Source organism: Typopeltis vanoorti, chromosome 11 (assembly GCF_054136105.1).
Source record: "Typopeltis vanoorti isolate ZY-2024b chromosome 11, IOZ_Tvanoo_1.0, whole genome shotgun sequence".
Taxonomy (NCBI): domain Eukaryota; kingdom Metazoa; phylum Arthropoda; class Arachnida; order Uropygi; family Thelyphonidae; genus Typopeltis; species Typopeltis vanoorti.
Window position 1 is genome coordinate 103,265,632 of NC_143559.1, and position 24,438 is coordinate 103,290,069.

The following is a 24,438-nucleotide window of genomic DNA, read 5'->3' on the forward strand; positions in this document are numbered from 1 at the left end:
AGCAAACTAGAACACAATATTATTATTATTATGTGACACCTCCAGGGAGTCCAAAGACGCAAGGGAAAGTGTGCCAACAGCATCGAACGACTGATCCCCTTCCAACTATTAACCGCACTCTAACTTGCTATTGTTCGTAAATTTGTTCATAATTGTTCGAACTTGCTATGCAATTTTATTGCATAGCAAGTTCGAACAATTTTATTGCTATGAAGTTCATTTGAAAAATTCTATTCAACTCTGCTTGTTATTACATCTCAGTAACCTGTTTAATGAAGATTGTCATGAGACTTGGATTTGCTGGATTCAATGCAAGTCCAATCCAATTATTTTTGCTAATTCTTCTTTGAAAACAAATGTTGTAGAACAAATTAAGATTCATCTAATCTCAAACAGAAATAATCAATAAACTTTTAATTCCTTCACCTTTCTTTTTTTTCACGATACAAGATACTGTAAAAATGAATAGTATACAACTAGAAAAAAAAAGCTATAAAACAATAAGCTAAGCAATACTATACAACTATGATTTTTTTCATATGCATTTTTCATACATACTGGAAGGATGGGGTGGGATAATTGCTATACAAGAGGAATCACATATAAATAAAAAAATCTAAGAAAGAATGTAATATTTAAATATAGCATTCACATTCCACATATAACTTGCATTAGTATTTTCAGAATTACCATAACTTGTGAAATGGATACCATATTTACTTAAAACCAAGCACTTAATGACAAATGTCTTTAGAAGGATAAATATATATTCAGATCACAGGAGATTAAGATTAAATATCAAGAAAATAAAACACTGTCCGTACCACATTAAATTGGAAATTTGTTTAACCTTACAATACTTTCACACATTCTTTTTCAACCATCACTCAATGTTGTAAATAATGCTTTACATCCTCTTGCTAGAGATTCAGAAAATCCTGTTCTATATATAGTATATTTCCTGAGTATAGTAGGAGAAAACCAAATTCCTTACTGGACAATGCCAACTTTTAAGTTTCATCATAACTGATGAGCTTTTCTTAATAAACACTATTAGTTGTCAAAATCCAATTAGGTGTTTTCCTGGGATGTAAATCAAAAATAATTATGCAAATTTTTAATACAAATTATGAAATGCCCTTAGTTTCAAATAAATATGGTTCTTTTTATAAGTTGTATATCGCTGTGACAAGATAAGTTGCTCATTTATGTCCGATGCCTTACATTTAGTGTAGATACTGAAAATATACAAGAACTGCTGATATCACTTTAGAATTAGTATAGAGTATCATGATATAAATGAGCAATATCTATTAAGCTGTACACTTATATTAAATCTGCTAGGTGTGTATGTATATATAGATGGTTCATAGCAAAAAAAAAAATTCTTTCGGTTGAGAACTCTTAATTCAGTCTGAAATTACAAATGCAACCGAATTACAAAAAAAAAAAAAAACTTATTATAATTATACAAATTTCTCATTTAAATGTTCTATAAATGAACTATTCTTCTAATATCACTTCAAGATTGATATTAATACTTTAATCAGAAAGTTTAATTTTATACACCTGATTTGTGGACTGGCCATTAAAATGTGAATATTAAAAGTAAATAGTACATTTAATTCTTTTTTTTTCTTTTTTTTTGCATTAGTAGATAAAGGAAATACCATGTTTATCAAAATGTTATAAAAATAATACAATGCAATCTGCTAACTAATATTTGCTTAAAATTTAACAATTATGAAACCACTCTCTGCAAACTGCTTCAAGTCACTTAATAAATGGCACTACAATTTATGCAAATTGTGACCTCATGCAGTCCTAAATTGAAAACATCTATTACTCATTTCATTCCTTCCTAACAGGAATGAAAGTACTTAATATGGAGATACGAAAACAAAAGAATAGTAGCAAATGTTAAATTAAATTTGATACTGTCAATATATAAAAGTAAGGTGAATATTTATTGGAAGGAATCAATTCAGATTCTTACAAATGTAACGTGTGCTTAACAAAATACCAGAATGGAGCGTATAATACTTTTCTTGGTATGGATGCAAGTAATTTGTAAGATTTAGACATGCAATTTAATAAATTGCATGAAAATATAACTTTGAATTCCTGGTCATCCTGTAGATACATTGTACATGGTACAACAGTTGGTTGAAACTGACATATGATTTATACATATATGAGCTGAGAACAATATCACTTGGACAAATTGACATGATTACAATGTCTCACTAAACAATGTTTCAGAAAGAAGATCAAAGCTTGCTATTATAGAAAATGCAGCTTGGACTTTCTTCAGAAAACACACAGCTTAAAATTACATGTTACAATTGTATATAAAAAACCTGATTTATAGATAACGATCTTTAATGATCAACGTGACCGACAATCTTCCTTCAGTTGGCATTGCAAAGTTTTTATTTTACTGCTTAACAGCATACATCATAATTATCATAATGAAAAAAAGAAAAAAACATTTTTAAAATATATTCACCATTTATAAGATTAGGAAATATTTTATAGTTTACAGAGAGGAACAATTTTATATCTGATTATCGATGCTGAGGGAAACATTTGAGAATGGGAGACAATGAAAAAACCAATTGGAGCTCATGAAAGTAGATAAAAAAAAAAAGAAGTATTATAAGTACATGGGATTAGAACTAGGTGAAGACTAACATACCTACACATTGAGAGACTTCTAGAAAAATAAGAAACATCTAAAAATATTTACAAAAAAAAAAAAAAAGCTTGAATTCTGAGAGGGAAGGGAAACTGCCATTAATATAATTGTTTTTACAGAAGCTTTTTTATTTTTGAGTCCTAATACTTTATTCAATGTAGAAAGGTTTCCCATACTTCTTTAAATTTTCCAAATTATACCAAAAAAAAAAAAAATGTACACTTTATATTTAGAACAGATTAGGGAAAACCTTTCTACAAGTAAATTATTAGAATTTTCTTTCTCTTTTCAAAACAGACAATAACATCATTTACAATGATGGTAACTATACAAACAAAACTTACTGGAAGATGAAAGAAAAGCATTCACTAAGGATATATATTTTGATAAAATATTAAATGAAAATATAAAATACTCAGTGATATTTGACCCTGCAAATAAGCAGCATGATAGGAATACAGTATTTTTACTCATAACCCATTCAACTAGAAAAATCATTTATACAAAAACTATGCATATTTCAGAAATGTATCAACTTTTTTTTTTCTTTCTCTTTTCCAAATTTTTTAAAATATTTAGTATGCAACAAAAAATTCATTTATGCAGCACAATTAAGATTATAAAAACATTCTATTCACAGAATTGATCACATTTTTATAACACCAAAAAAACTGCACTGAAACTTAAAATTGCATTTTTTAAATGAAATATTTTGAAGATTAGACATGGCACAACCAGAAGAAACTATACCTAAATTACAAATATTTCCTCACATTTACATAATATTGATTGTTACAACCTGCCTGCCTTCCAGCTGACAACTATTATAGCCCTGTGGCCAGCTATATGCATATGAAAACATCATTATAACACTGGTCATGTCTCAACATCTTTGGTGCTAGGTCATATATAAAGTACATTATATACATAAAAATGTGACGCCTACTGCTTCCTTGGACACAACTGTAGTAAAACATGCTAGAAATTGGCAAATATGGATACCAGTCTTTGGGCTCTATAGCAAAGAAAACAAATTTCATGGCAAAGAGGCCCAAAATCTACACAATATAACTGGTGTGGTATGTACTTTGTAGTAAAGGTGCAGCCAACAGGTGATACTTGAGCTGTACTACACAGATGACTCAGGCACTTTCCTGACAATGATGAAGGTCTGATCAAAAGCAGAAGGGCCAAAAACTAGTTCTTTTCTTGTGAATGGAGGATCACATGACTGTGAGAAATTGTTAAATAAGAAATAGTTATTTATAAATTTTATCATATACTGATTCATAAATATATTATAAATTCAAATAATATCTGAAAGCAATGCTAGCAAAAATTAATACTTACTTTTAATATAGTTAATTCTTGTCTATTAACAACATTTTTTCTTTCCTCTTTGGGGGCCTTTCTGTAACTTCACAGTACTATCGTGTGACTGTTGCTGGCGTTCTCTTTGCTCCTTTTTTGTTCTAAGCACCATCCGTGTTATAGAATTAAACATCTATTTATAAATAAAGGAAATCAAATGCATCCTATACACAAAACAGCAAGCAAATTTCCTGTTAAGTTTCATAATTACTAGCTTCCTATTAACAATTTCATTTTAAATTAATATTGTCAGGTCTAATAAGGTCATCTTAAACATTTGGGTCTTCCTCTGGGTCATTTTTCTACTATTCATGTGTCAAGTATCTGATTTGCTTTTTATTCTGTATAAGTGATCATAACACTTCAAATTGGTTCTGCCCCATTGTTTAATACTAGAAGTCATGTTCTTTTCTAATATTTTACTTCTAATATGGTTCTGTCATTGATACCATCTGTTCAGTAATTTTTCTCAGTACTTCACTTGTGATCCTCAGTCTGCAATCAGTTCTAATCTTCACTCACACCTGTAAGTTACATGGTTTGAATACTGTTTTGTGTACTGCTTATTTGGTGTTTCAGTAATTTTTCTTTAATTCCATGTAAGATGATTCAACTGCTGTCAAGTTTTTTTTTTTTTTTACTGGTAATAATGAGTGCTATGATTTTAATTTTTAAGCTTGGTGGAAAGACATAATTTGAAAGGAAAAAATCAGATTATACACATAATAAAACCAAAGAGACAGATCATGGTATCTGGAAACTGACTATTAGCATATAAAATAATCTAAAGAAGACAAGTATAAAACTAAGAAATAAAACCAACAAAATATGAAAAATAAAATGAATTCTAGGATAACTATTCAAAATATTGTACATGACTAACTATAGTAAAGTTGTAGGGACCACAAAAACAATTTACTAGAGAATTTCCTTTAGAATAGTATTCTACTTGGTGGAATTTTCAGTAGTTTGTTATAATGGTGTGCTAGAGTGAGGTCTGTATTTGCTATACAGAAATATGAAGATTAATTAGAAATCAAAGAACTGAGAATATAGAAATATATCCATTACACAGAAATGTTGGGAAGAAACATTTAACTAGATTATAATACAATGAAGAAAAAACAGCAAGGCCTGAAAACTTGAATGATTATTTAGAAATAATATCACATGGTTCACTAATGGGCTAACAATATACAGCCTCTCCAGGTATGGTCCATCTCCACCACAGAGGCTCTTGCACTACCAGTGAGCAATATTGCTATCAAAGGATATTCTTAGTTGAAGGAAATGGTATCTAGACTACTAGGTGGAAGATGACTCATCACCTGATTAAACTGAAACCCTGCTTACTGGGGGGTCTGAAATGGCTGATGCTATTTTTCTGTCTCCCAAATCTCCATGTGAAAATTATTGAAAAAAGGAATTTTATGGATAGTAAAGAGACAATTGCTTCCATCTAAGTGATAGAGCCAGTTCATTTGTTTCAACAAAAACTGAGTAGGCAATGCATGAAAGGCACCAGTAGCTATCTGCACAGCTTGATGATGGATGGAATCCAACCATCGCAAGCAACTTTGCCTTGCAGAACCATACACTTGAGACCCATAATCTAACTTTGAACATTAGGGCATGATAAAGATGAAGCAATAAAGACAGATCCACATCCAAATCAGTAGAGGATAAAGTATGAAGGAGATTCAGTGCTCTCTTTCACTTTTCTCTTGGTTGACAAATGTGTGCAAAAAATGCAAGTTTTCTGTCAAAGATGAATCCCAAGAACTAACTTAGCTTCTGTTGCTACTGGAATAGCAGTTTGTTCCATTCTCAGGATCTGGGTGAAGAGTATGTTTGCAAGAAAAGTGTACAGACTTTTCTGTTGAAAATCTGCAATCATTATTAAGAGTCCATGGAGAGACATGATCACCTGTATGCTGAAGTCATCTTTCAATTACCTCATGTTACGAGAGTAACAATAAATTAAAAGATGACTTATGCCTACAATGGCATAAGCTGTTCAGTGAATGAGTTAACTATGACAGCAAACAGTGTCACACTCAAGATAGAGCCTCAGGTAATACCCTGTTCTTGAATGATATGGCTGGGATAGTATACTTCCTGCTCAGCATTGGAAGAAAAACTACACAAAGTTTTTAATAAATACAGGAAGATGCCCTCTAAGACACAGATTATAGAAGTCTTTTAATATGCCATATCCCCAGACTGTGTCATAAGTTTTTCCATTCCAAAGAACACTGAAATTAGATGTATAAGTGATTCATTCCTGAAACAAACATGTTTCTAAATGAACCAAGCGGTCCAAAGATGAATGATATCTATGAAAGTAACATTGTGTATTGAAGAAAATATCATCGCTTTCTAAATAGCAGAAAAGTCTGGCATTAACTATTTTCTCCTATATCTTATGAAGACAGCTGGTCAGAGCAACAGAATGATAATCGTTTGCTTGTATTAGATCCTATCATAGTTTTGGGATGACAATGACAATTGACTTCTGTTTTATAATAAGAGAAGAGGATCCATAGAAGTTGATAAAAATTGTTTTATCACATAATCATCAGGACCTATTCTGCTGAGGCGAGACAGTAAAAAAGGCTCATTTTTGTTCCTTAATGAATGCTGGTAGAAAACCAGTTTCTCTTGTTGCTCTTCTAATATTAAAAATTCAGGAGGATATGAAGCTGTTGATGATATTCTGGAAAAATTTTCTTCCAAAGTGTCTGCAATACCTTTGAGATCAGAAACAATACATGCATTATGTTCTGATTTCAATGATTTGCACCTTATTCTATAGATTGGGATCTCACCAACTCGCAAAAGAATAAGGTGAACAAAGACACTTCCTAGCCTAAAGAAACAGTTAAACTCAAGTCCTTCCACGTTAAAACAACCAGGATATATTGTGCACCAAAAATTCACAAACAAGGTACAACAACAACACCCTTATGCCCTATTGTGTAGTATAAACAGTCCCACATATAAACTTGCTAGACATTTAGCCAAGCTACTAGCCAATCTCACAAACACTCCCTCTTTTGTTAAAAATTCCACCTGCCTAAAAATATTTTAGAAAACCATACCTTAAAAAGTTCAGACATAATGGAGAGTTTTGATATCACCTCACTATTCACAATTGTACCATTAATTGAAACCCTTGATTTATTTAAGTCACACTTCCCCCCTGATATATTTCAACTATTTAAATTCACAGGTTATTTTATATGGAAAGAGAAAATATATAAACAATTAAATGGGATAGATGGGACAGCAATGGGCTCCCCCCCCCCTTAGCCAACTTCTACATAGAACACTTGAAAAGCTAGCTATCAATACAGCCAAGCTCAAACCAAGGCTCCAGCTATGCTATGTTGATGATGTGTTTGCTATTTGGTCACATGGTCCAGACACATTGGATGCATTCTTAGTGCACTTAAACAGCCAACACCCCAAAATCCACTTTACAATGAAACTGGAAGCTAATTGCTGTCTGCCCTTTCTGGATACAGTAATCACGTTTTCCAGATGGTTCCTTATCGGCTTACAGAAAACCCACACATACAGGGAGATATTTACACAAATAATCACACCATCACCCATCTCAACAATATGGTATCCTAAGAACACTAACCCACAGAGCGAGAGCAATTCGTTCCAATGACATTGCTCTGACTGCTGAACATGGCTATAATCCTCATAAGATAGACAAAATACTAAATGTTCCCCAGAAATCCCACACACACACACACACACACACACACTGTCTACCACAGAAGACTACACAAAACTGTCATCATCCCATACATTAAAGGCATATCTGAAAAGTTATATAGAGTGCTGAATAAACATCAACTATGCACCGTATTTAAACCGTATGTGAATTGGCAATGATACATTGCCAATTCACTCAAGGAGAGATCCTGTCCTTTATCACATCTTATTAATGTTATACATTTCAATCCAACTGCTGTTAGATTTTTTTTTTTGGATATTCTCTAGCGCATTTATTTTCCTGACAGCTTAGGGAAAAAACTTCACATTGCACCTGAATAACTAAGGAAAAATACTTACTTCTTCAACATTTATATTTTCCTTTGCACTTGTTTCAAATAACTGAATACCCATCTGATCAGCAAATCTTTGAGCATCTTCAGTCAAGACAACTTTTCTACTTGGATCATCATTTTTATTACCAACTAGAAAATATAACACACTGCATGTAAGTTATTTAATTTCCTATATGCATATTAAAAAAATGGTTTTAAATAAAAAAATAAACTGGGTTAAAAATTATTTTAGGCACAAAAGCCATATGACCCAGAAGAACAGCAAACATAGCTATAAAAACTACTAAAAATCTTAATCAGTGTCATGCTAAAAGAAATCCACTATAGAACTACTCTTGTAGTCTTCATGTTTACTGTAGTGAGAGCAAAATGTAACATAAGTAAATCAATTAAGTCAAATCTTAATGGACTGAAAGTCAGTTCTGAATTTAATTAATTTGTTTCCTATTTCAATATCAGCTTTAATAGCACTCTTGTGATATGATCCATACTAATAATGAATAACAGCAGAGAAATCACTCATTTCATACATCTGATTTCTGTGTAACGTCCATTTTCAACTATCTGGTTTTTTGACATTTTCTAATTAGCCAAACCTAGCTTTATATTTCTCCAAATCTCTCAGTTTCTTAGCTTCAAGAAAGCTTACCCAGACTGCCTAGTAGTGGAAAATTCCTCGTTCTCATCATTGCTTTCTGATTTTACTTATAGAACTATATGAAAGAAAAGAGATTAATATTATATGGATGATAATTAAGAAATATTTGATGGCAAAAACAGACTATGTGCCTTAATAATAAAAAAAAAAGAAAAAAAAAGGTAAATAGAGTAGATGTCATTTAAATAAACAGATAAAACAAGCAAGAATTATGGAGAAAATAAACCTGGAAGAAGTGAAGGGTTACATGAATCTATAACGTGCAGGCTAGAAAGTGACAGGTACAATAAAGGAGAATGAGAAGAGCAAAACACACTAGGAAAAAATCAGTTTTTCAATTATGCAGCTAACAAGAGAAAGAATAATTACAGGAAGATAACTCTGCTGCATCCAGACAGAGTAAGAGTGACCAAAGCAGAATTTGTAGTGGAAGTATTAAATGTAATTTCATGTAATCTTCATGCAGTTTACATTGCAGATAGACTGGATGGGATTTCACCGAGTCATGAAAGAATGCACTAAGGAGTTAATTTCCATTGACTTAACTGTTTAATGAGCAACCTGGGTCTACAATGATCTCTAATAAGCAGAAAGAGGGCAAGATTGTTTCATTACATAAAGGTAAAAGCAAAACAGACATTTTAAATTAGATATGCATTTCAGGAGTTGTTAAGGGTTTGGAGAGATTTAATAATAGGATACAAGATTGGGTACAAGATTCTGTACAGGGCATTTGTCAAAGGTCTTGTTATAACGTGTAATCTACTTACACTTTATAATAAGTGACTAGAATTGTGGATAGCAGCAATTCATATAAAGTGGTATTTAGATTTTGCAAAGGCATTTAACAGACTTCCACATAATTTCACATTCATGGCAAATGGGGTTGGACAATGAGTTGAATGGATAGGAAAACTGGCTTTCTAAGACATTAAAATATTGTTATCAGAGGAGCTGCATAAGATGGTTACAGGACAGAACCACTGTTTAATCTGATATTACATGCAATTTGCAAGCAGATATCCACTGTAGATGATGTAAAGCTGAGCAAAACTATTAAAAATAACACTGATGTATTGTTGCTTCAGTGAAATTTGAATAAACTGGTATGTGGGCAGATGAGTGGGGATTCAATTTAACACCAACAAATGTAAGTTTTGTACCTTCAAACCCAAAAATATAATGCTGTGTAACACACTGGTGTGTTACAGGTGTGGTGGTGAAAGTGAGAGAGACTTTGGGGTATTGGTGGATAGAGTAGAAGTTTAAAGGACATAACAGTGATGAAAACAGGACAAAAGAATGCCAATATAGGAAGAACATTGACAAGTAGAGATAAGAGGTGGTCATTTTACTTGTACAGGGCTTTTATTAGACCACACCTGGACTACTGTGCAGGTTTGGTCACCTGGATTTCTAATAGAGAAGCATGTCTCGAAAAAGGTTCAGAGGCAAATGGATAGGTGTAAGCCATTCTTGAAAATTGCATAATGTTGTAGAGTGCATAACCGTAAGGCATGTCTTTTTTTTTTTTTTTTTTGCATGGAGTGTGGTTAGCATGCAGACATTGAATTAATTTTAAGTCAAGACAGTATAGTATTATAGATTATTTCTGTTAGGATGTTTCTTACTGTTACCTCCCCCCTAATGAGTCCCAACTACAGGAGGTATTTGTATAATAAAGCAACTACTATCATCTGGAATTTATCTTTGGATGAAACTTTCTAAATTATTCAGTGTCAGCCAATATCTTCATAATTTAAGCATTTCTGCTCTGACAATTATTCCAGCTGTCTTTCCATATTTCTGATGGAGTTTATGAACTCTAATAGTGAAATGTACTCATGACTCATTGTTACACTTCTGTACAGGGGTAGATATTTTCTAACTTATTTTTCTAGTTTGCTTCATTATAAAAATCTCATTCAAATAAATGCTGCAGATGATCTGAACATATATTTTAAACATACCATAACTTAAAATAGATTAAGTGGGTTACAGGTTAATTTTAATATTGCAAATTATGTAGCTTAGTCTCACTACAAAAAAACTGATATGAACCACATTACTAGTTTGTTAAAATATATATTTTACCACAGTGAAATTTTAAAAATATGATTGTGTTTACAGGACTTTGGCCAGGACTTATTGGTTGTCTGTTACAGAGAATGAGATTGTTATAACAGTGTTTGCAGTGAATTGACTACTTATCACACACTTGAAGCTAAAAGTAACATTCTACAAAATAGAACATTACAGATCTTTTCAAACACTTTAATTTCTTGGCTAGAATTAAGTTTTCAACTGAAATGTAAAGCATTATAAACTTACTTTAATAATGCAATAAGTGCCATTTGTTATTCACTGTTGCTGTTATTCATGGATGATATATTTAGAAAATAAATGAATACTAATCAAACAAATAAAATATAGGTTTGCTAAATACTGAGATGTGCAAGGTTCTATGGAAATTAAAGGATATTATCTATGAAAATTTATCATAATCATCAAATTCCTGACATGTACCCTCAAGGGATGTACAGGATATGATAGTACTACATGAAAAATTTACATCATTACTAACTTCCTATCTACAATTTTCCTCCAAATCAGTATATTACTTGTCAAGACTCCAATATTATCATTATCAGATCTTATATTTCTATCATCTAAGGCACACTGTACCGTATCAATCTACCTATATCTTGGTCTTCCTCTGGGTCGTTTTCCTGCCAACCTGGCAGAGAACACTTGTTTTGCTAATCTTTCCTCACCCATTCTGTTTAAGTAACCATACCACTGAAGATTAGCTCTGCTAACATTCCTAGATGCCGACAATGTCAAGTTCTTTCCTAATATCCCCGTTTTTAATATGATATTGCCATTGATGCCATCTGTTCACGCCTATAATCTTTCTCAGGACTCTCATATCTGCAGTCTCTAGTCTTTGGTCAAGTGTTTTACTTCTGACCCAGCTCTCAGATCCATAAGTTAAAACTGGTTTGAACACTGTCTTGTATACAGCTAATTTAGTGTTCTGACTAATTTCTCTCTTATTCCATATGAATTTATTCAATTGACTTCCCACCATACCAGCTTTGCTGATTCTGTTATCTATTTCTATATTTAATTTACCATCTTCACTAAAAATCGTGCCTAAGTAGCTGAAATGTTTTACATGTTCCACAGGTTTTCCATTCACAACACAGTTGACATTTTCAATGATTCTGTCTAGCATATTGAATAGCTTCTCTCTTGGCACCTTGTCATATGCCTTTTCCAGATCGACAAAACTTAAATACAGATCTTTGTTATATTCCCATGCTTTCTCGACTATTTGTTTATAAGTGAAGATCTGATCATGACAGCCTCTATTTAGCTTGAATCTAGCTTGTTCTTCACCAAGCTTTTCTTCCACAATTCTTCTCAACTGTTTCTCAAGTATACTTGCATAGATCTTGCCAGGAACACTCAGTAGGGAAATACCTCTGTAATTCTAACATTCAGTTTTATTTCCCTTTTTATATATGGGCACTATTAGAGCTCTACTCTAATCATTGGGAAATCATCCCTCTGTCCAGGCTTTCTGAACTATGCAGTGCAGCCACTGTAAGACTTATATACCACCATACTTCAGCATTTCTGGTCGAATATCATCTACTCTGCTGCCTTTCCACATTTCAAGCCTTTGAAGGCTTTTTCTACTTCAAGTATGGATATGTATTCCTGACCGTATGCCTGTTGAGTGTTTTTTTTACCACTGTGCTATCACTGCTTGTTTCATTTAGCAATTTTTTGAAGTAATTACTCAATACCTCAAGGATATCTTTTTCTCCTGTTTTCATGTCACCTTTATCATCTCTAACTCCTTGTACAGCACTCTTTCCTCCATTTCTAAGCTTCTTCAACAACCTCCAGAATATCTTACCACCTTCTTGATATTTGTTTTCTATGTTCTTGCCAAAGTCCTCCCATGAGTTTTGTTTAGCTAGTTTTACACAGTGTTTTGCTTTCTTACATTTGTCTCTGTATTCTCTAAGAGCAAAAGCTGACTTATTTGCCAGGAACTTTTGATATGATTGCTTCTTTTCCTTCACTGCCTCTTTAACTTCCTGTGTCCACTGGAGTCCTGATTTTTCTATCCTTGCAGACAACCTCACCACATGCCTCTCTGGCTGAATCAATCAGGGTTTCTTCGAGGCTTGCCAATGAATCTCCAAGGTTTGGTTCCTGTTCTCAAACTCTTTCATTTTTTCTTCAATAATCTTTGTGTATGTTAGTCTACAGTTCACATCTGAGAGCTGCTCAACTTTTATTTGTTTTAAAACTTTCTTACATGTTATTCTTTTCAATATGAAATTCAATTTTATCCTGTTCAAGACTAAATAGCGATCGCTTCCAATTTCAAATCTCTGGTGTCCTGCACCAGGGAGAAAACATCACTATCAACAATAACATAGTCAATGAGACTTTTCTTATTCCTTGCTTCTTCTCTCCATGTGAATTTGTGCACATTTTTATATTGGAACATGGTGTTAGTAATAACCAGTCCATGACAAATCTATGAACTGCAATGGCTGACCAATGATATAGATCATATAAGATGCAAGGTCTCAAATGTGTTGGAGACTTCCTAGGAATTTAATATGCTTAGATAATCAGCTATACACTATATGAACAAACAGTTGTTAAGTATATATTTTATTAGTATAAACTGAGAAGGCAGCCGCTCAATCAGTATTGATGTCTTTCAACTATAAAGACCTGGGCTAAAATCCTATTAGGACAAAGAATCTTTATAAGGGTCCTTAATTGAAAGCGAGTTAGCTTGTCTTGGAGAGGTAACAAGGTTTTTTTCTATTCAGATATGATTAACTGCTCTATCACACTAGTGAGGTTTATATGAAGCCACATTCCTTTGCTGTGATAGGCCACTGAGCCTAACAAAGGGAAAATCATAGTACAAGATCAAATATTTAAAAAAAATAATTAAAAATAATACCTAACAAAGTTTAACTATGCACTGCTGCAAAAGATTACCAGCATGTTAAAACCAAGAACTTTCATGAAGATCACAATATAACATGGAGGGAAAAACAACTATGTCAATGTGGCAAAAGATTACCAAGTCATGCTGAAACGCACTAACTTCCACGCATCAAGTGGCAAATTAGTTAAAAAAAAAACATTAAGCATTGGTAACAACTTACTAGGGTATTAAGCATATTAATTTTTTAAATATATAGTTGAGAAAACTAATCACTCACCTAAAATTCTATTTACAACATCACAATTTTGGTCAATTTCATGAAGCCACCTTTTAACATTTGCAAATGACTCTCCATTAGTTACATCATACACCACTATAACACCATGTGTTCCTCGGTAGTATCTAAAAAAAAAAAAACACCTTCAGAACTCGCATGTTCGGGTACTTTATAGCTGAAATGGTGTAAGTATAAAACGATAAAGAGAAAAGCATTTATCATGACTGATGAATCATATTTAAAATGAAATATGATCTACATTTATGAAAATTTATATACACTAGAACCAAATACTAGTTACACAGACAAAATAGCAAAATAATGTTTCTCTTCTATTCCTTTCAGGTTTTCAAAGCACAAACTTTGTTCTAGTGTTTCTTTAGTGTAATTCTGTACTTAACTCACTCGTACTCTTCACTTCTGTGGCCCAGAGCAGCCAACCCACTTACTATAGGTAGGAATGAATAAGAAGCTCATGACTGTATCGATAAATACCATGTAACATGAATTTTAAAGCATGTGTCACACACACAACTACAGGGTGGTCATAAAATAACTTTCCCTCTTTGGAGGCATCTGTAGCTAAAACCAATAAACAGAATGACCAAATTTTATATTGAGACTTTTGAAGGCATGGGGAAATGATTTCTGCGAAAAAAAGATTTAGTACCAAAAGTCGCCGATGGGGGAAATTTTGGCACTGGCAGAGCCGAAAACAAGCGGATAATTACATTAAAGGCAGATAAAATGGAAAACAAGGGAATAATTACATTAAAGGCAGATAAAATGGAATAATAACATTTCTACGGTGTAAGCAACAGCCACCACGTCACTCATTCCAGCTGGATATGTGACGCATTACAATGATAATAAGAATAATAATAATTAAACTAAAACAACTTGCGAGAGCTACAGAAATTAATGTAGTGATTGAACTCACACGAAATAATGTTTTACTCATCAGAATCAGGGTCCCCTGGACCACATACACGATTTTCAATGTGCTGAGCTTTCTTGTGTACAACAAATTGCATCCAGTGTGCGACATGCTCTACAGCTGAGTGTAAGGAGTCGGATTGGATGTTCATAACAGCCCGTTTTATGTTCTCTTTCAAGACATACAAGTTGGGAATGTGAATCTGTTGTGAATGCCACCAGCATACACAACGGATTTCAAATACCCCCCACAGCCAAAAGTCACATGGAGTGATGTCTGGGGATCAAGGCAGCCATGTCATCAGAAAGAACTGACTGATAACCCTCTCATTACTGAAATGCTGGCGTAAAAGGCGCTGTACCGAACATTCAATGTGTTGCTGTGCTCCATCCTGCATAAAAATTATGGAGTCCAAACATTGTCTTTGCTGCAATGCAGGAATGACAAAATTTTCCAGCAACTTCTTAATCATAGCTCTCAGTGCTACAGCTGACATACGACCTGTACACAGGTTATGAAACCTTCTAAATTCCCGAAGGGCTGCTACGGCATTGCACTGTTTAAGGTAAAACAACTTAACAAGTAAAGCACACTGAGGGCAAGGTAGGGCACATATTGAGAACAATTCATCAGCATTCGAATAACTGGTTGAACATTCCCAATCCCTTTTTAAGTGGAACTGGTAGTGCTGCTGTCACGTACGCACAGTAAAATTTGCATAATCCTTTTTACCTGTGTTTACTGCAAATATTTGACTGCTTTCGGCTCCGCCCGTGCCAAAATTTCCCCTATCTGCGACTTTTGGTACTAAATCTTTTTTTCGTAGAATTCATCTCCCTATGCCTTCGAAAGTCTCAATATAAAATGTGGTCTCATTCCATGTATTAGTTTTAGCTACAGATACCTCCAAAGAGGGAAAGTTAATTTATGGCCATCCTGTATTTATCGGAAACATGCCATCATTTAACATACGAGATAACCGGTATATTGTGTATTTCAGCAGTATTTGAATAACAAAGTTATTTCATTATATGAATTGTAGGATCCAAAATAACACACACAAAGTTTTTGGGATGCTGAAGAGGCTATGTATCTAATGCTTGTCCCAGGAAAGGCTAGAGGTGCAAAAAGTTATTAACTCAATAAGGGAAATACGATCTTGTTTGGAGATGTGAAATAAGAACAGTCTTGTGGGAAAGGACTGTATTTTGATAGCAAAGAAGTTCACAAGGTTATCCTTGCCAAACTGGAGAATGGTAAAGAGATGAAAGATTCTGAATCTTTTTTTGATTACCTCCATTATTTGAGAAGACTAAAGTAAGGGCAATGGGATAAATAGAAGATCTTTCATGCTGGAGGATAGAAGCTGGATAAGATTGAAAAGATATAGAACAGGTATTAATCTGGGTCACAGTTTTTCATTTTACGTTACATCCAAGTAACTTTGCTTCGTAACCAAATCAATGCTATGCATCTACACAGCCTGCCATATCTACTAATTAAGTATATTCTCTGACCAGATGAAAAACATGAGTGTTTTGGAGATAAAACCTTTACACCTCTGAGATCAACTAATTCAACCTTCAGATAAAAACCCTTATAATAGGTTTTTCACATCCTATACAAGATTTGGGCCTGGGTGGTCACAATTAGCGAACATCATCACTACCATCTCATACGAAGGCTCTGAAACAAATATTCTGAACACAGCTTTGGGGGGGGGGGGGGGTAGAGATGCTACCATGATGACTAAAAGACACTGGTAGCCTCCAAGTCTTAAGAATTATTTGGACTTCTTTCTGATGAAAAATAGAAGAAGGCATGACAAGTTGTTCTTAGAATGTGGGAGTGAGTTGCCTTGGTAAACTATGAAGAAGATAGAGAATACTTCCCTAGAGGTTTACAATATCTTTGGCAGATGGTAAGATGTGAACAAGATGGAGCATGAAAAGGCAAAAGTTTCCTACACTGGTCTTGGCAAAGGACCAAAAGGCTCAGTGCTATCATTTCTTTGGTACATTCAAAAGTCTGGTTATTTTTTCTAAATTTTTTTTTTTTCCTCCAATGTAAAGATGGAGTTTTTCTCTCAAGCCATTTGAGACGTGTAAAATTTTTTTTTTACTGTTTTTAGCACGCCGATGAAGTATCATCTAAGGTTTGGACAGCAATCACATTGAGTAGGAATGAAAGTCTTATTACAGCTAGAACTGCTTTGGTTATCTGACCAGATTAAGTGTTTGCATCAGAAGAATAGAAACATTTATTAAATCATGGAAAGAAATAGAAATGTCATTCCATGTGTTACAATTTCTAATATCAAAGGACAGTGACAGAGAAGCTGTATGAAAGATGTCCTACAAAAAAAGAAATGTGGATGCAGTTATGATCTGAGTTAAAGGAGAAAGTTGATACCTGTGTATTTGGAAGGGAACCAAAGAATGCACACCATTCTCTCAACAGCGAAGGGTATCAACATGATGGTGCAGATTGGGTATTCTGTTACAATGATCTAACAAATTAACAGATTAACTTGTTAGATCATTGCAAACATATCAGCATTTCAGTGGGACTTGAAAAGAGAAGACAGTTTGAACTGTAAACGTTGAAGATGTCAAGATAGGTGACCTCACTATTTAGGTACTTGGATTGTAGAAAATCAAACTTCACATATAAAGAGATCAGAGTTGTTATCAGAATTTAGAAAGCAATAAAGACAGCAAATTAATGCAACAGAATGCAAAAAGAAAATTTTGAGCTAAACAGATAAAAAAAGGAAGTGGTGGCATTCTCACATCCCATGTCAGATTATATTATTATTAACGGCATCTCTATGGAGTTCAGACTCATCGTGGGAGACCCAAATCAACCATCATACACACAAATCCTATCATACCATTCTTTGAATCTATTCACCATCAGGAAATTGCCAACCAATTCTGGAAATCCATTCTACTCACTGACCACTCTCTGGTCTGCACCCACCCCCCCTGCTAACCACACTCTTACACAACTTCCATGGATGGGGCCTAATTCTGACTGTCATATATTGAAAAATTTTGCTTGCATCAATTTTATAAAACCCATTTAATATCTTAAAAGTTTCTATCATGTCTCCCCCCCCCCCTTCTTCTGCATATCAACTAAACTTTGTAACTCACAAACCCCCAACCAAACATATTGGTCACTCGTCTCTGAATCTTTTTAACCGTCCTGGTCCCCAAGAAACCAAGATGACCAAATCTTGTGTGCAGTATTCAAGATATGGCTGAATCACCAGAGGCATTTATTTTGAATAAGATCGGTTACAAATCCAAAACAAACCTATTTCTGAACAGTCCATGGATCCACACTTCAACATCAACTGGACTGCATTCAACTATTTAGCTTGAGTCAAATGATCTATTAAGAGAAATTTATCAAAATAAGCCAAGATCCTCAGTTAAAGACCAGCAGAGGGTGAAAAATTTATTTTCTGATGTCAAAGATTAACTTTTTTTCCAACAATGGTCTGATAATCCACAATGTTGATGGACCAAATAGTGTCTCTTGGCTGATTAGCTGGTTGACTATGGTTTCATTGTTTCAAGTAATATAGATGGTAAAATAAGTATGACAAAAGCATGCAAATAAAATATTTAACAACAAAAATTAAATAATAAAAAAATATATATATAAAACTGCCTGGTCAGAAATCAACTCCTTGTAAAAAGTTTAAGCTCTCACGTATCCTCTGTCAGAGTATTAACACCTGTAAACAATAAATCTCATTTTCGATTAAAGTAATGGCACACCAGAATATGAACAACTAATGTTTTTTTGTTTTTTTTTCCAAGTGCCAATGATCCACTTATTTGAAGCCCTAACACTCATATAGCCAATGTTTAATTTCAGATTTGATCTCATGTAATCTATTTGTGTTCCTTCCTGCCATAATGATTATGTGTTTTCTGGTAGTGCATGTAAAGCAGTACTACTACATTATGTAAATATTTATTCTTCAATGCCAATTATCCATGCTGTACACAAGAAAGAGCATATAAGAGAGTAAACTTGTATAACACTGATCTAATTGAAACACTGAGAACAAAGGGTTAACAAGAATTCAAGTAGGTAGATGTACACTTTGCATCAGGTCATTGTTTAATTGTAAAAATCTTCTGTATCACATCCAGCTTGGTCTGTGGTGTTGGAAAAGAGGAGCCAGTTGGAGTGAATATTAATGCCACCTAGGAAGATGACTTCACTCATAGGATAACTATATTGCAGAAGGTTGAGCCTTCGTGGATATGAAGACAAAGAGGTCAGAGCAGTTTTCAGAATTTGGAGAGCAAAGTCTATAGCAGATGAACATTACTAAGTAGGGAAAAGAAACCTTGGGCAAGAGGTCAAAAGTAGGTGATTCTAAATTAGGCACTCTGGCAGGTGATGTTGGATTTCACAAAGGCACAAGTACTGCCACCACCCTTATGGCAAAACAAATCATGAAGCATGTAATTTGGACATTGAAGGTGGAATGTTTAATGCATGCTTATACTATGAATACTGGTAAAGTGGATGTGAATTTTTTTTTTTTTTTTTGTAGGAGTTCTGGCATGTTTTGTATATTTTGTTAAGTTTGGAATTTCTGTTAGGACAGGTGTGAGGGAGATTTATCAATCATGGAAACAATCATTGTTTGTTGTATGTTCCATTTCTGATTAAAATTAGGTAAAAGGATAGAATAGGAAGATGCAATGTGAGGTGATACTCATGACAATCAGAGAGCAACCAGTCACCTTGCCATATTGTGGGTTCAAAAGGAGCTCAGACTTCAAAGTTGACTGTCATAAATGAAATGTTCCGGACTAACAATAACAGTTCTAATGCTATGTTAATCACTGGTTTCGCATATAGCTATCTTCACTCACATAGCATTTAAATGTCATTACATAAATTCTAAAGCCAAGATAGAAATAAAAGCAAAAAACTTAACAGTTTTAGAAAATTAAAACATTTAAATCATAAATGACATTAAGTGATAAAGTGTTAAGCATTTTCAAAGTATAATTAAATTAATTCACAGAACTAGGAAACAGTGATATTTATTTTGGCAATAGCTTTCTCTTCTTAGCTATATACAGTGCTTTCAATGTAATGTTAGCGATATATTTCTAAATTAATATACATATGCACAAATTAAAAGCTATTAACTGCCCCTTAAGCACTTTGCTATTTTTTTTTATTTTTTTTTTTTTTAAATACTGTGGGGACTAACACCACCTCTATGGGGTCAACAGACTCTTCTTCAGAACTCCAATGACAGGTGGTGGCTTTACAAAAGCAATTTCATATACATATTAATATACACATGCGTATATTAATATACACATGTGTATATTAATATTTCATATTAATATACACATGCACAAATTAAAAGCTATTAACTGCCCCTTAAGCACTTTGCTTTTTTTTTTTTTTTTTTTTTTTTTTTTTTTTTTTTTTTTTAAATACTGTGGGGACTAACACCACCTCTATGGGGTCAACAGACTCTTCTTCAGAACTCCAATGACAGGTGGTGGCTTTACAAAAGCAATTTGATTTGATTTAAATTATGAAGCATGATAATTGCACCATAGAAACTCATCTTCAGCTGAAAGCCCTTATAAAAGTTCCTTGCATCCTAGACAGGATTCAAACTCAGGACTTTCCAACCAAATGCCTTTGCAACTTCTATTAAAGGTTAGATAATTTGGGAACTCAGCTGTAAAGAGCAGATAGTAATTTTTTTCCAAGCTACTTCAGGCCTCCAAATAAGCACAGATGACATCCACATGGGCAACCAGGCCAGCAAAGTGACAGTCATTTTTTTTATTCGTGCTTTTTTGCTAAATATCTGAAATATCATTCTCCCCATACTTAACTATGTTAGAATTATGGTGTAAGAAACATTTAGTGAATGTCTAAATAATTGCATTTTCATGCAATTCAGACTTCCAATAACAGATGGTGGCTTCACAAAAGCCATTTGATTTTATTTAAATTATCAAGTATGGTAATTGCACCATACAAACTCATCTTCAGCCGAAAGCCCTTATAAAAGTTCCTTGCATCCTAGACAGAATTCAAATTCAGAACTTGCCAATCAAATGCCCTTGCAACTTCTCTATAAAGGCACTCAACACAACACAAGCCATGATTACTCTAACACCCAAAGATTTCCACAAACAAGAGTAGCATAGTAACTTGCTAGCAGGAAAGCAGAAATGCTATCCACTAAGCTCTAGGTTAGCAAGTTATTATTCAAACCATTTATGGAATGATATCTTAAACTATTAATTTTTTTTTTTACTACAGAAAAAAAAATCTTACGTGGAAGTAATTGTCCGAAATCTTTCTTGCCCAGCAGTATCCCATATTTGTAGTTTAACCCGTTCTCCATCTATTTCAACTGTCCTGATTTTGAAATCTACTCCAATTGTTGTGATGTAGTTACCTAAAAGAGAAAACGCTGTTATTTATGATCTCATTTAAAATCAGTGATTAACCATATATCATACCGCATACGCAATACATGCCATTACCAGACACTAAGTGAAACCATGTTCCAAAAACATTTTATTCTCAAAAGTAAAATAGATTTAATTCATGTCACTAAGTTACATAAAATAACAACGAACTTTCAAAATGAGTATCTTGTAATTATAAACAAAGAAACAATTGAAAACATTAATGATATCATTTAATGTTTCATAGAAGTACATAGTTTTTCCTTGAATAACAGCTGAAAGACATGTGGCAAATGCTGTCTTCAATATACTCAACTCACTATAGCAAACAACATTATTAGAAATTACAAGTCTAGCATAGTAAATTAACTGTAACAAAATCTGTCCATCTGCAATAAATGAAAAGTTACCTGTATTCAATTTCACAGCACTTAAAGGAACTGCTATTCCTCCAATTGTTATTAGCTAGGTACTTGATAATTTCCATTCTTCAACCTACAAGGTGTGGGTTCAAATTCCATTATACTAACAGATACTTGCAAATGTTTGTAAGTGCTAAATGATATTTAGTACCTGGTGCCGTTACCTTGCTTATTGGAATCCTAAAGTGGTTTAAAAGTTCTTTTTTATCCAATATTTCTAGATTTTACTCATTGATTACCCATAGCACTAAGTTTACAATTTCACATGGGGAAAGACTGACAGTTTTCGAGGCTCAATTTTATCTTATTTCTTTTTTTTTTTTGGAGGAAAGAAAAAAAAAAAAAAAGATTTCGTGTAAATGCCAGGTCCGGATCATATATTAAGGCAATACTTTAATTCAAGAATAAGTCTTGAGGATGGGCACTAGCATTGTCAAAGATCAGCAGTGCTTTCAAAGGCAAATTGTTGTCAATGAGGCACTTCTTCATGCTCGGCGAAAACACCTCAAAATCTAATCTTTGAAAACTTGCTGGTCTACCCAGGCTTTTGCACTGATTTCCACATCACTGGCAGTTTGGACTTTAATCATTTTCTTCTCAAAGCACCGAGGATTTTCTGAGTGGTAGACCAGAAGTGGCTTTAGTTTAAAGTCTCCGCTTGCGTTTGTTGCCCAGGACATAAGCCTATCTTTCATAGGCTTATGTCCTGGGAGCTTCACTTCTTCTTGTGTGATGCAAGTTCTATTTGGCAAGCGCTTCCAAAATAACAAAGTTTCATCCCCGTTAAAAATTTGCTGTAGCAGGTAGCCTTCCTTCCTGATTAAATCTTCAAATTTGTTCACAAACTTTTCTGCAACTTCTTTATCGGCACTAGCTGTTTTCCCCTGTCTGAATACTATGGATGCCTGTTCTACCTTGGAATCTGTGAAACCAGCCTCAACTTGCTTTGAATTTCTCAGTTTGATCTGAGGTACATCCTGGAGTTTTCTTCTGCAATTCTTCAAAAAAATTAACCTAGCCTTCTCACAGATCATTGCCTGAGTTACTGGATCTCCCTTCATCTGTCTTTCTCTAATCCAGGTGATAAGCAGCTTTCCCATCCCTTCACTGATTGAAGATCTATTCTTGCCAATAATCTTCACTGCACCAGCAGAAACCCTAGCATCCATAATTTTCTCTCTCTCGGTTGCCAAAAAGTTGCCACAGTTGACCTAGGAATGCCATACTCTTGAGCTACATCCGTAATTGTTCTACCTTCCTGCACTTTATCTACAATTTCTTCCTTCTTCTCTATGCTCAACCAAGTGTGCATCTTTCTTGAATTATTCCTCTGTTCACTTCACTTTTCTAAAATTTCACTCAAAAAAATAATAACTGCAGATGCACAAAATTTTTACTTTCTGAAAAATGCAGAATTTAAAATTAGCACAAACAACACAAGCAAACACCAATGCAGCCCAACAAGAAATGACAAATAACAAATGACATTGCACAGTTCCATGAAGCGCATGCACCAGCCATCGAAATTCAACTGTCGAATTGCAAGGCGCCACTGTATTCTGAACAGCAATTTTTCAATTAATAATGGAGCCCATGATAACTTCAATTCTTTCTCCATTAAGATACACTTGTTTCTCAGGAGCTTTCCTGTCTGTATTTCTTTTGAAAATCATAATCTTTGTCTTGCCTTAGCAAGTCCTAAAGTCCAAGTACTGTATCATCAGCATACCTCAGATTACTGATCAATCTACCACCTATCCTAATTCCTGTCTTGAGCTCATCCAATGCTACATGCATGATGTCCTTAGCATAGATACCAAACAAGTGAGGAGAAAGTAGGAATCCTTGCTTAACTTCCTTTTCAACTTGAAGACAAGTTAATCCAACACCTGTTCTTACCATGGCTTCTTGCTCACTGTACAAGTTAACTGTGAATCTGATAGCATGTTGAGGAAAGCCCATTCTTTTCATTACTTCCCACAGTTTCATATGCTAAACACAGTCAAAAGCTTCAGAGTAGTTTAAGAAACACACTGCCATAGGGAGACTAAATTCTTTATACTTTTTTATGCTCTACCAAAGGCACAGGTTTGATTTCTGGTAGCTAGCTTTACCTTTCCTAAAACCTGCTTGTTCCTTGGGCATCTCCACATTGACTTTTGCCTCAATCCTATTTAGGATGATCTTTAATAAAATGTTGCTTGCATGAGAGATTAATAGTTCTATAGTTTTTGCAATCCTTCATATCTCCCTTCTTATGTAGTGGTAAAACCAACTTCGTCCAGTTTCTAGGCCACAAGACTTCCTCCCATATTCTTGTAATCAATCAATGAAACACTATTATCCCTCCATCTCCTGGAGCCTTAACAAATTCTACTGGGATTCCATCTGTACCCAGGACCTTGTTGCTGTTAATCTGTTTAACTGCTCTTTTAACATCATGTCTAAGTGGAGATTCCAAATTGAAATTTTTCTCGTGAGAGGGCTCCTCCAAATTTTCTTTATCCTCTCTGTT

The 24,438-nt window shown here is 33.9% G+C and overlaps 1 protein-coding gene across 1 annotated transcript in view; it reads right to left on the reverse strand.

Moving 5' to 3' along the window:
- Positions 1-388: 388 nt before the first annotated feature.
- The window catches only part of LOC150101890 (ras-related protein Rab-35-like), a 43,617-nt gene continuing 19,567 nt past the window's right edge, over positions 389-24,438 (reverse strand). The window contains exons 3-7 of the mRNA XM_090400950.1: positions 21,365-21,488; positions 14,080-14,204; positions 8,159-8,283; positions 4,049-4,202; positions 389-3,929 (exon numbers count right to left, since the gene is read on the reverse strand). Of these exons, the coding sequence (XP_090257076.1) occupies positions 4,074-4,202; positions 8,159-8,283; positions 14,080-14,204; positions 21,365-21,488 (503 nt within the window). The 3' untranslated portion in view covers positions 389-3,929; positions 4,049-4,073. The remainder of the gene's footprint in view (positions 3,930-4,048; positions 4,203-8,158; positions 8,284-14,079; positions 14,205-21,364; positions 21,489-24,438) is intronic.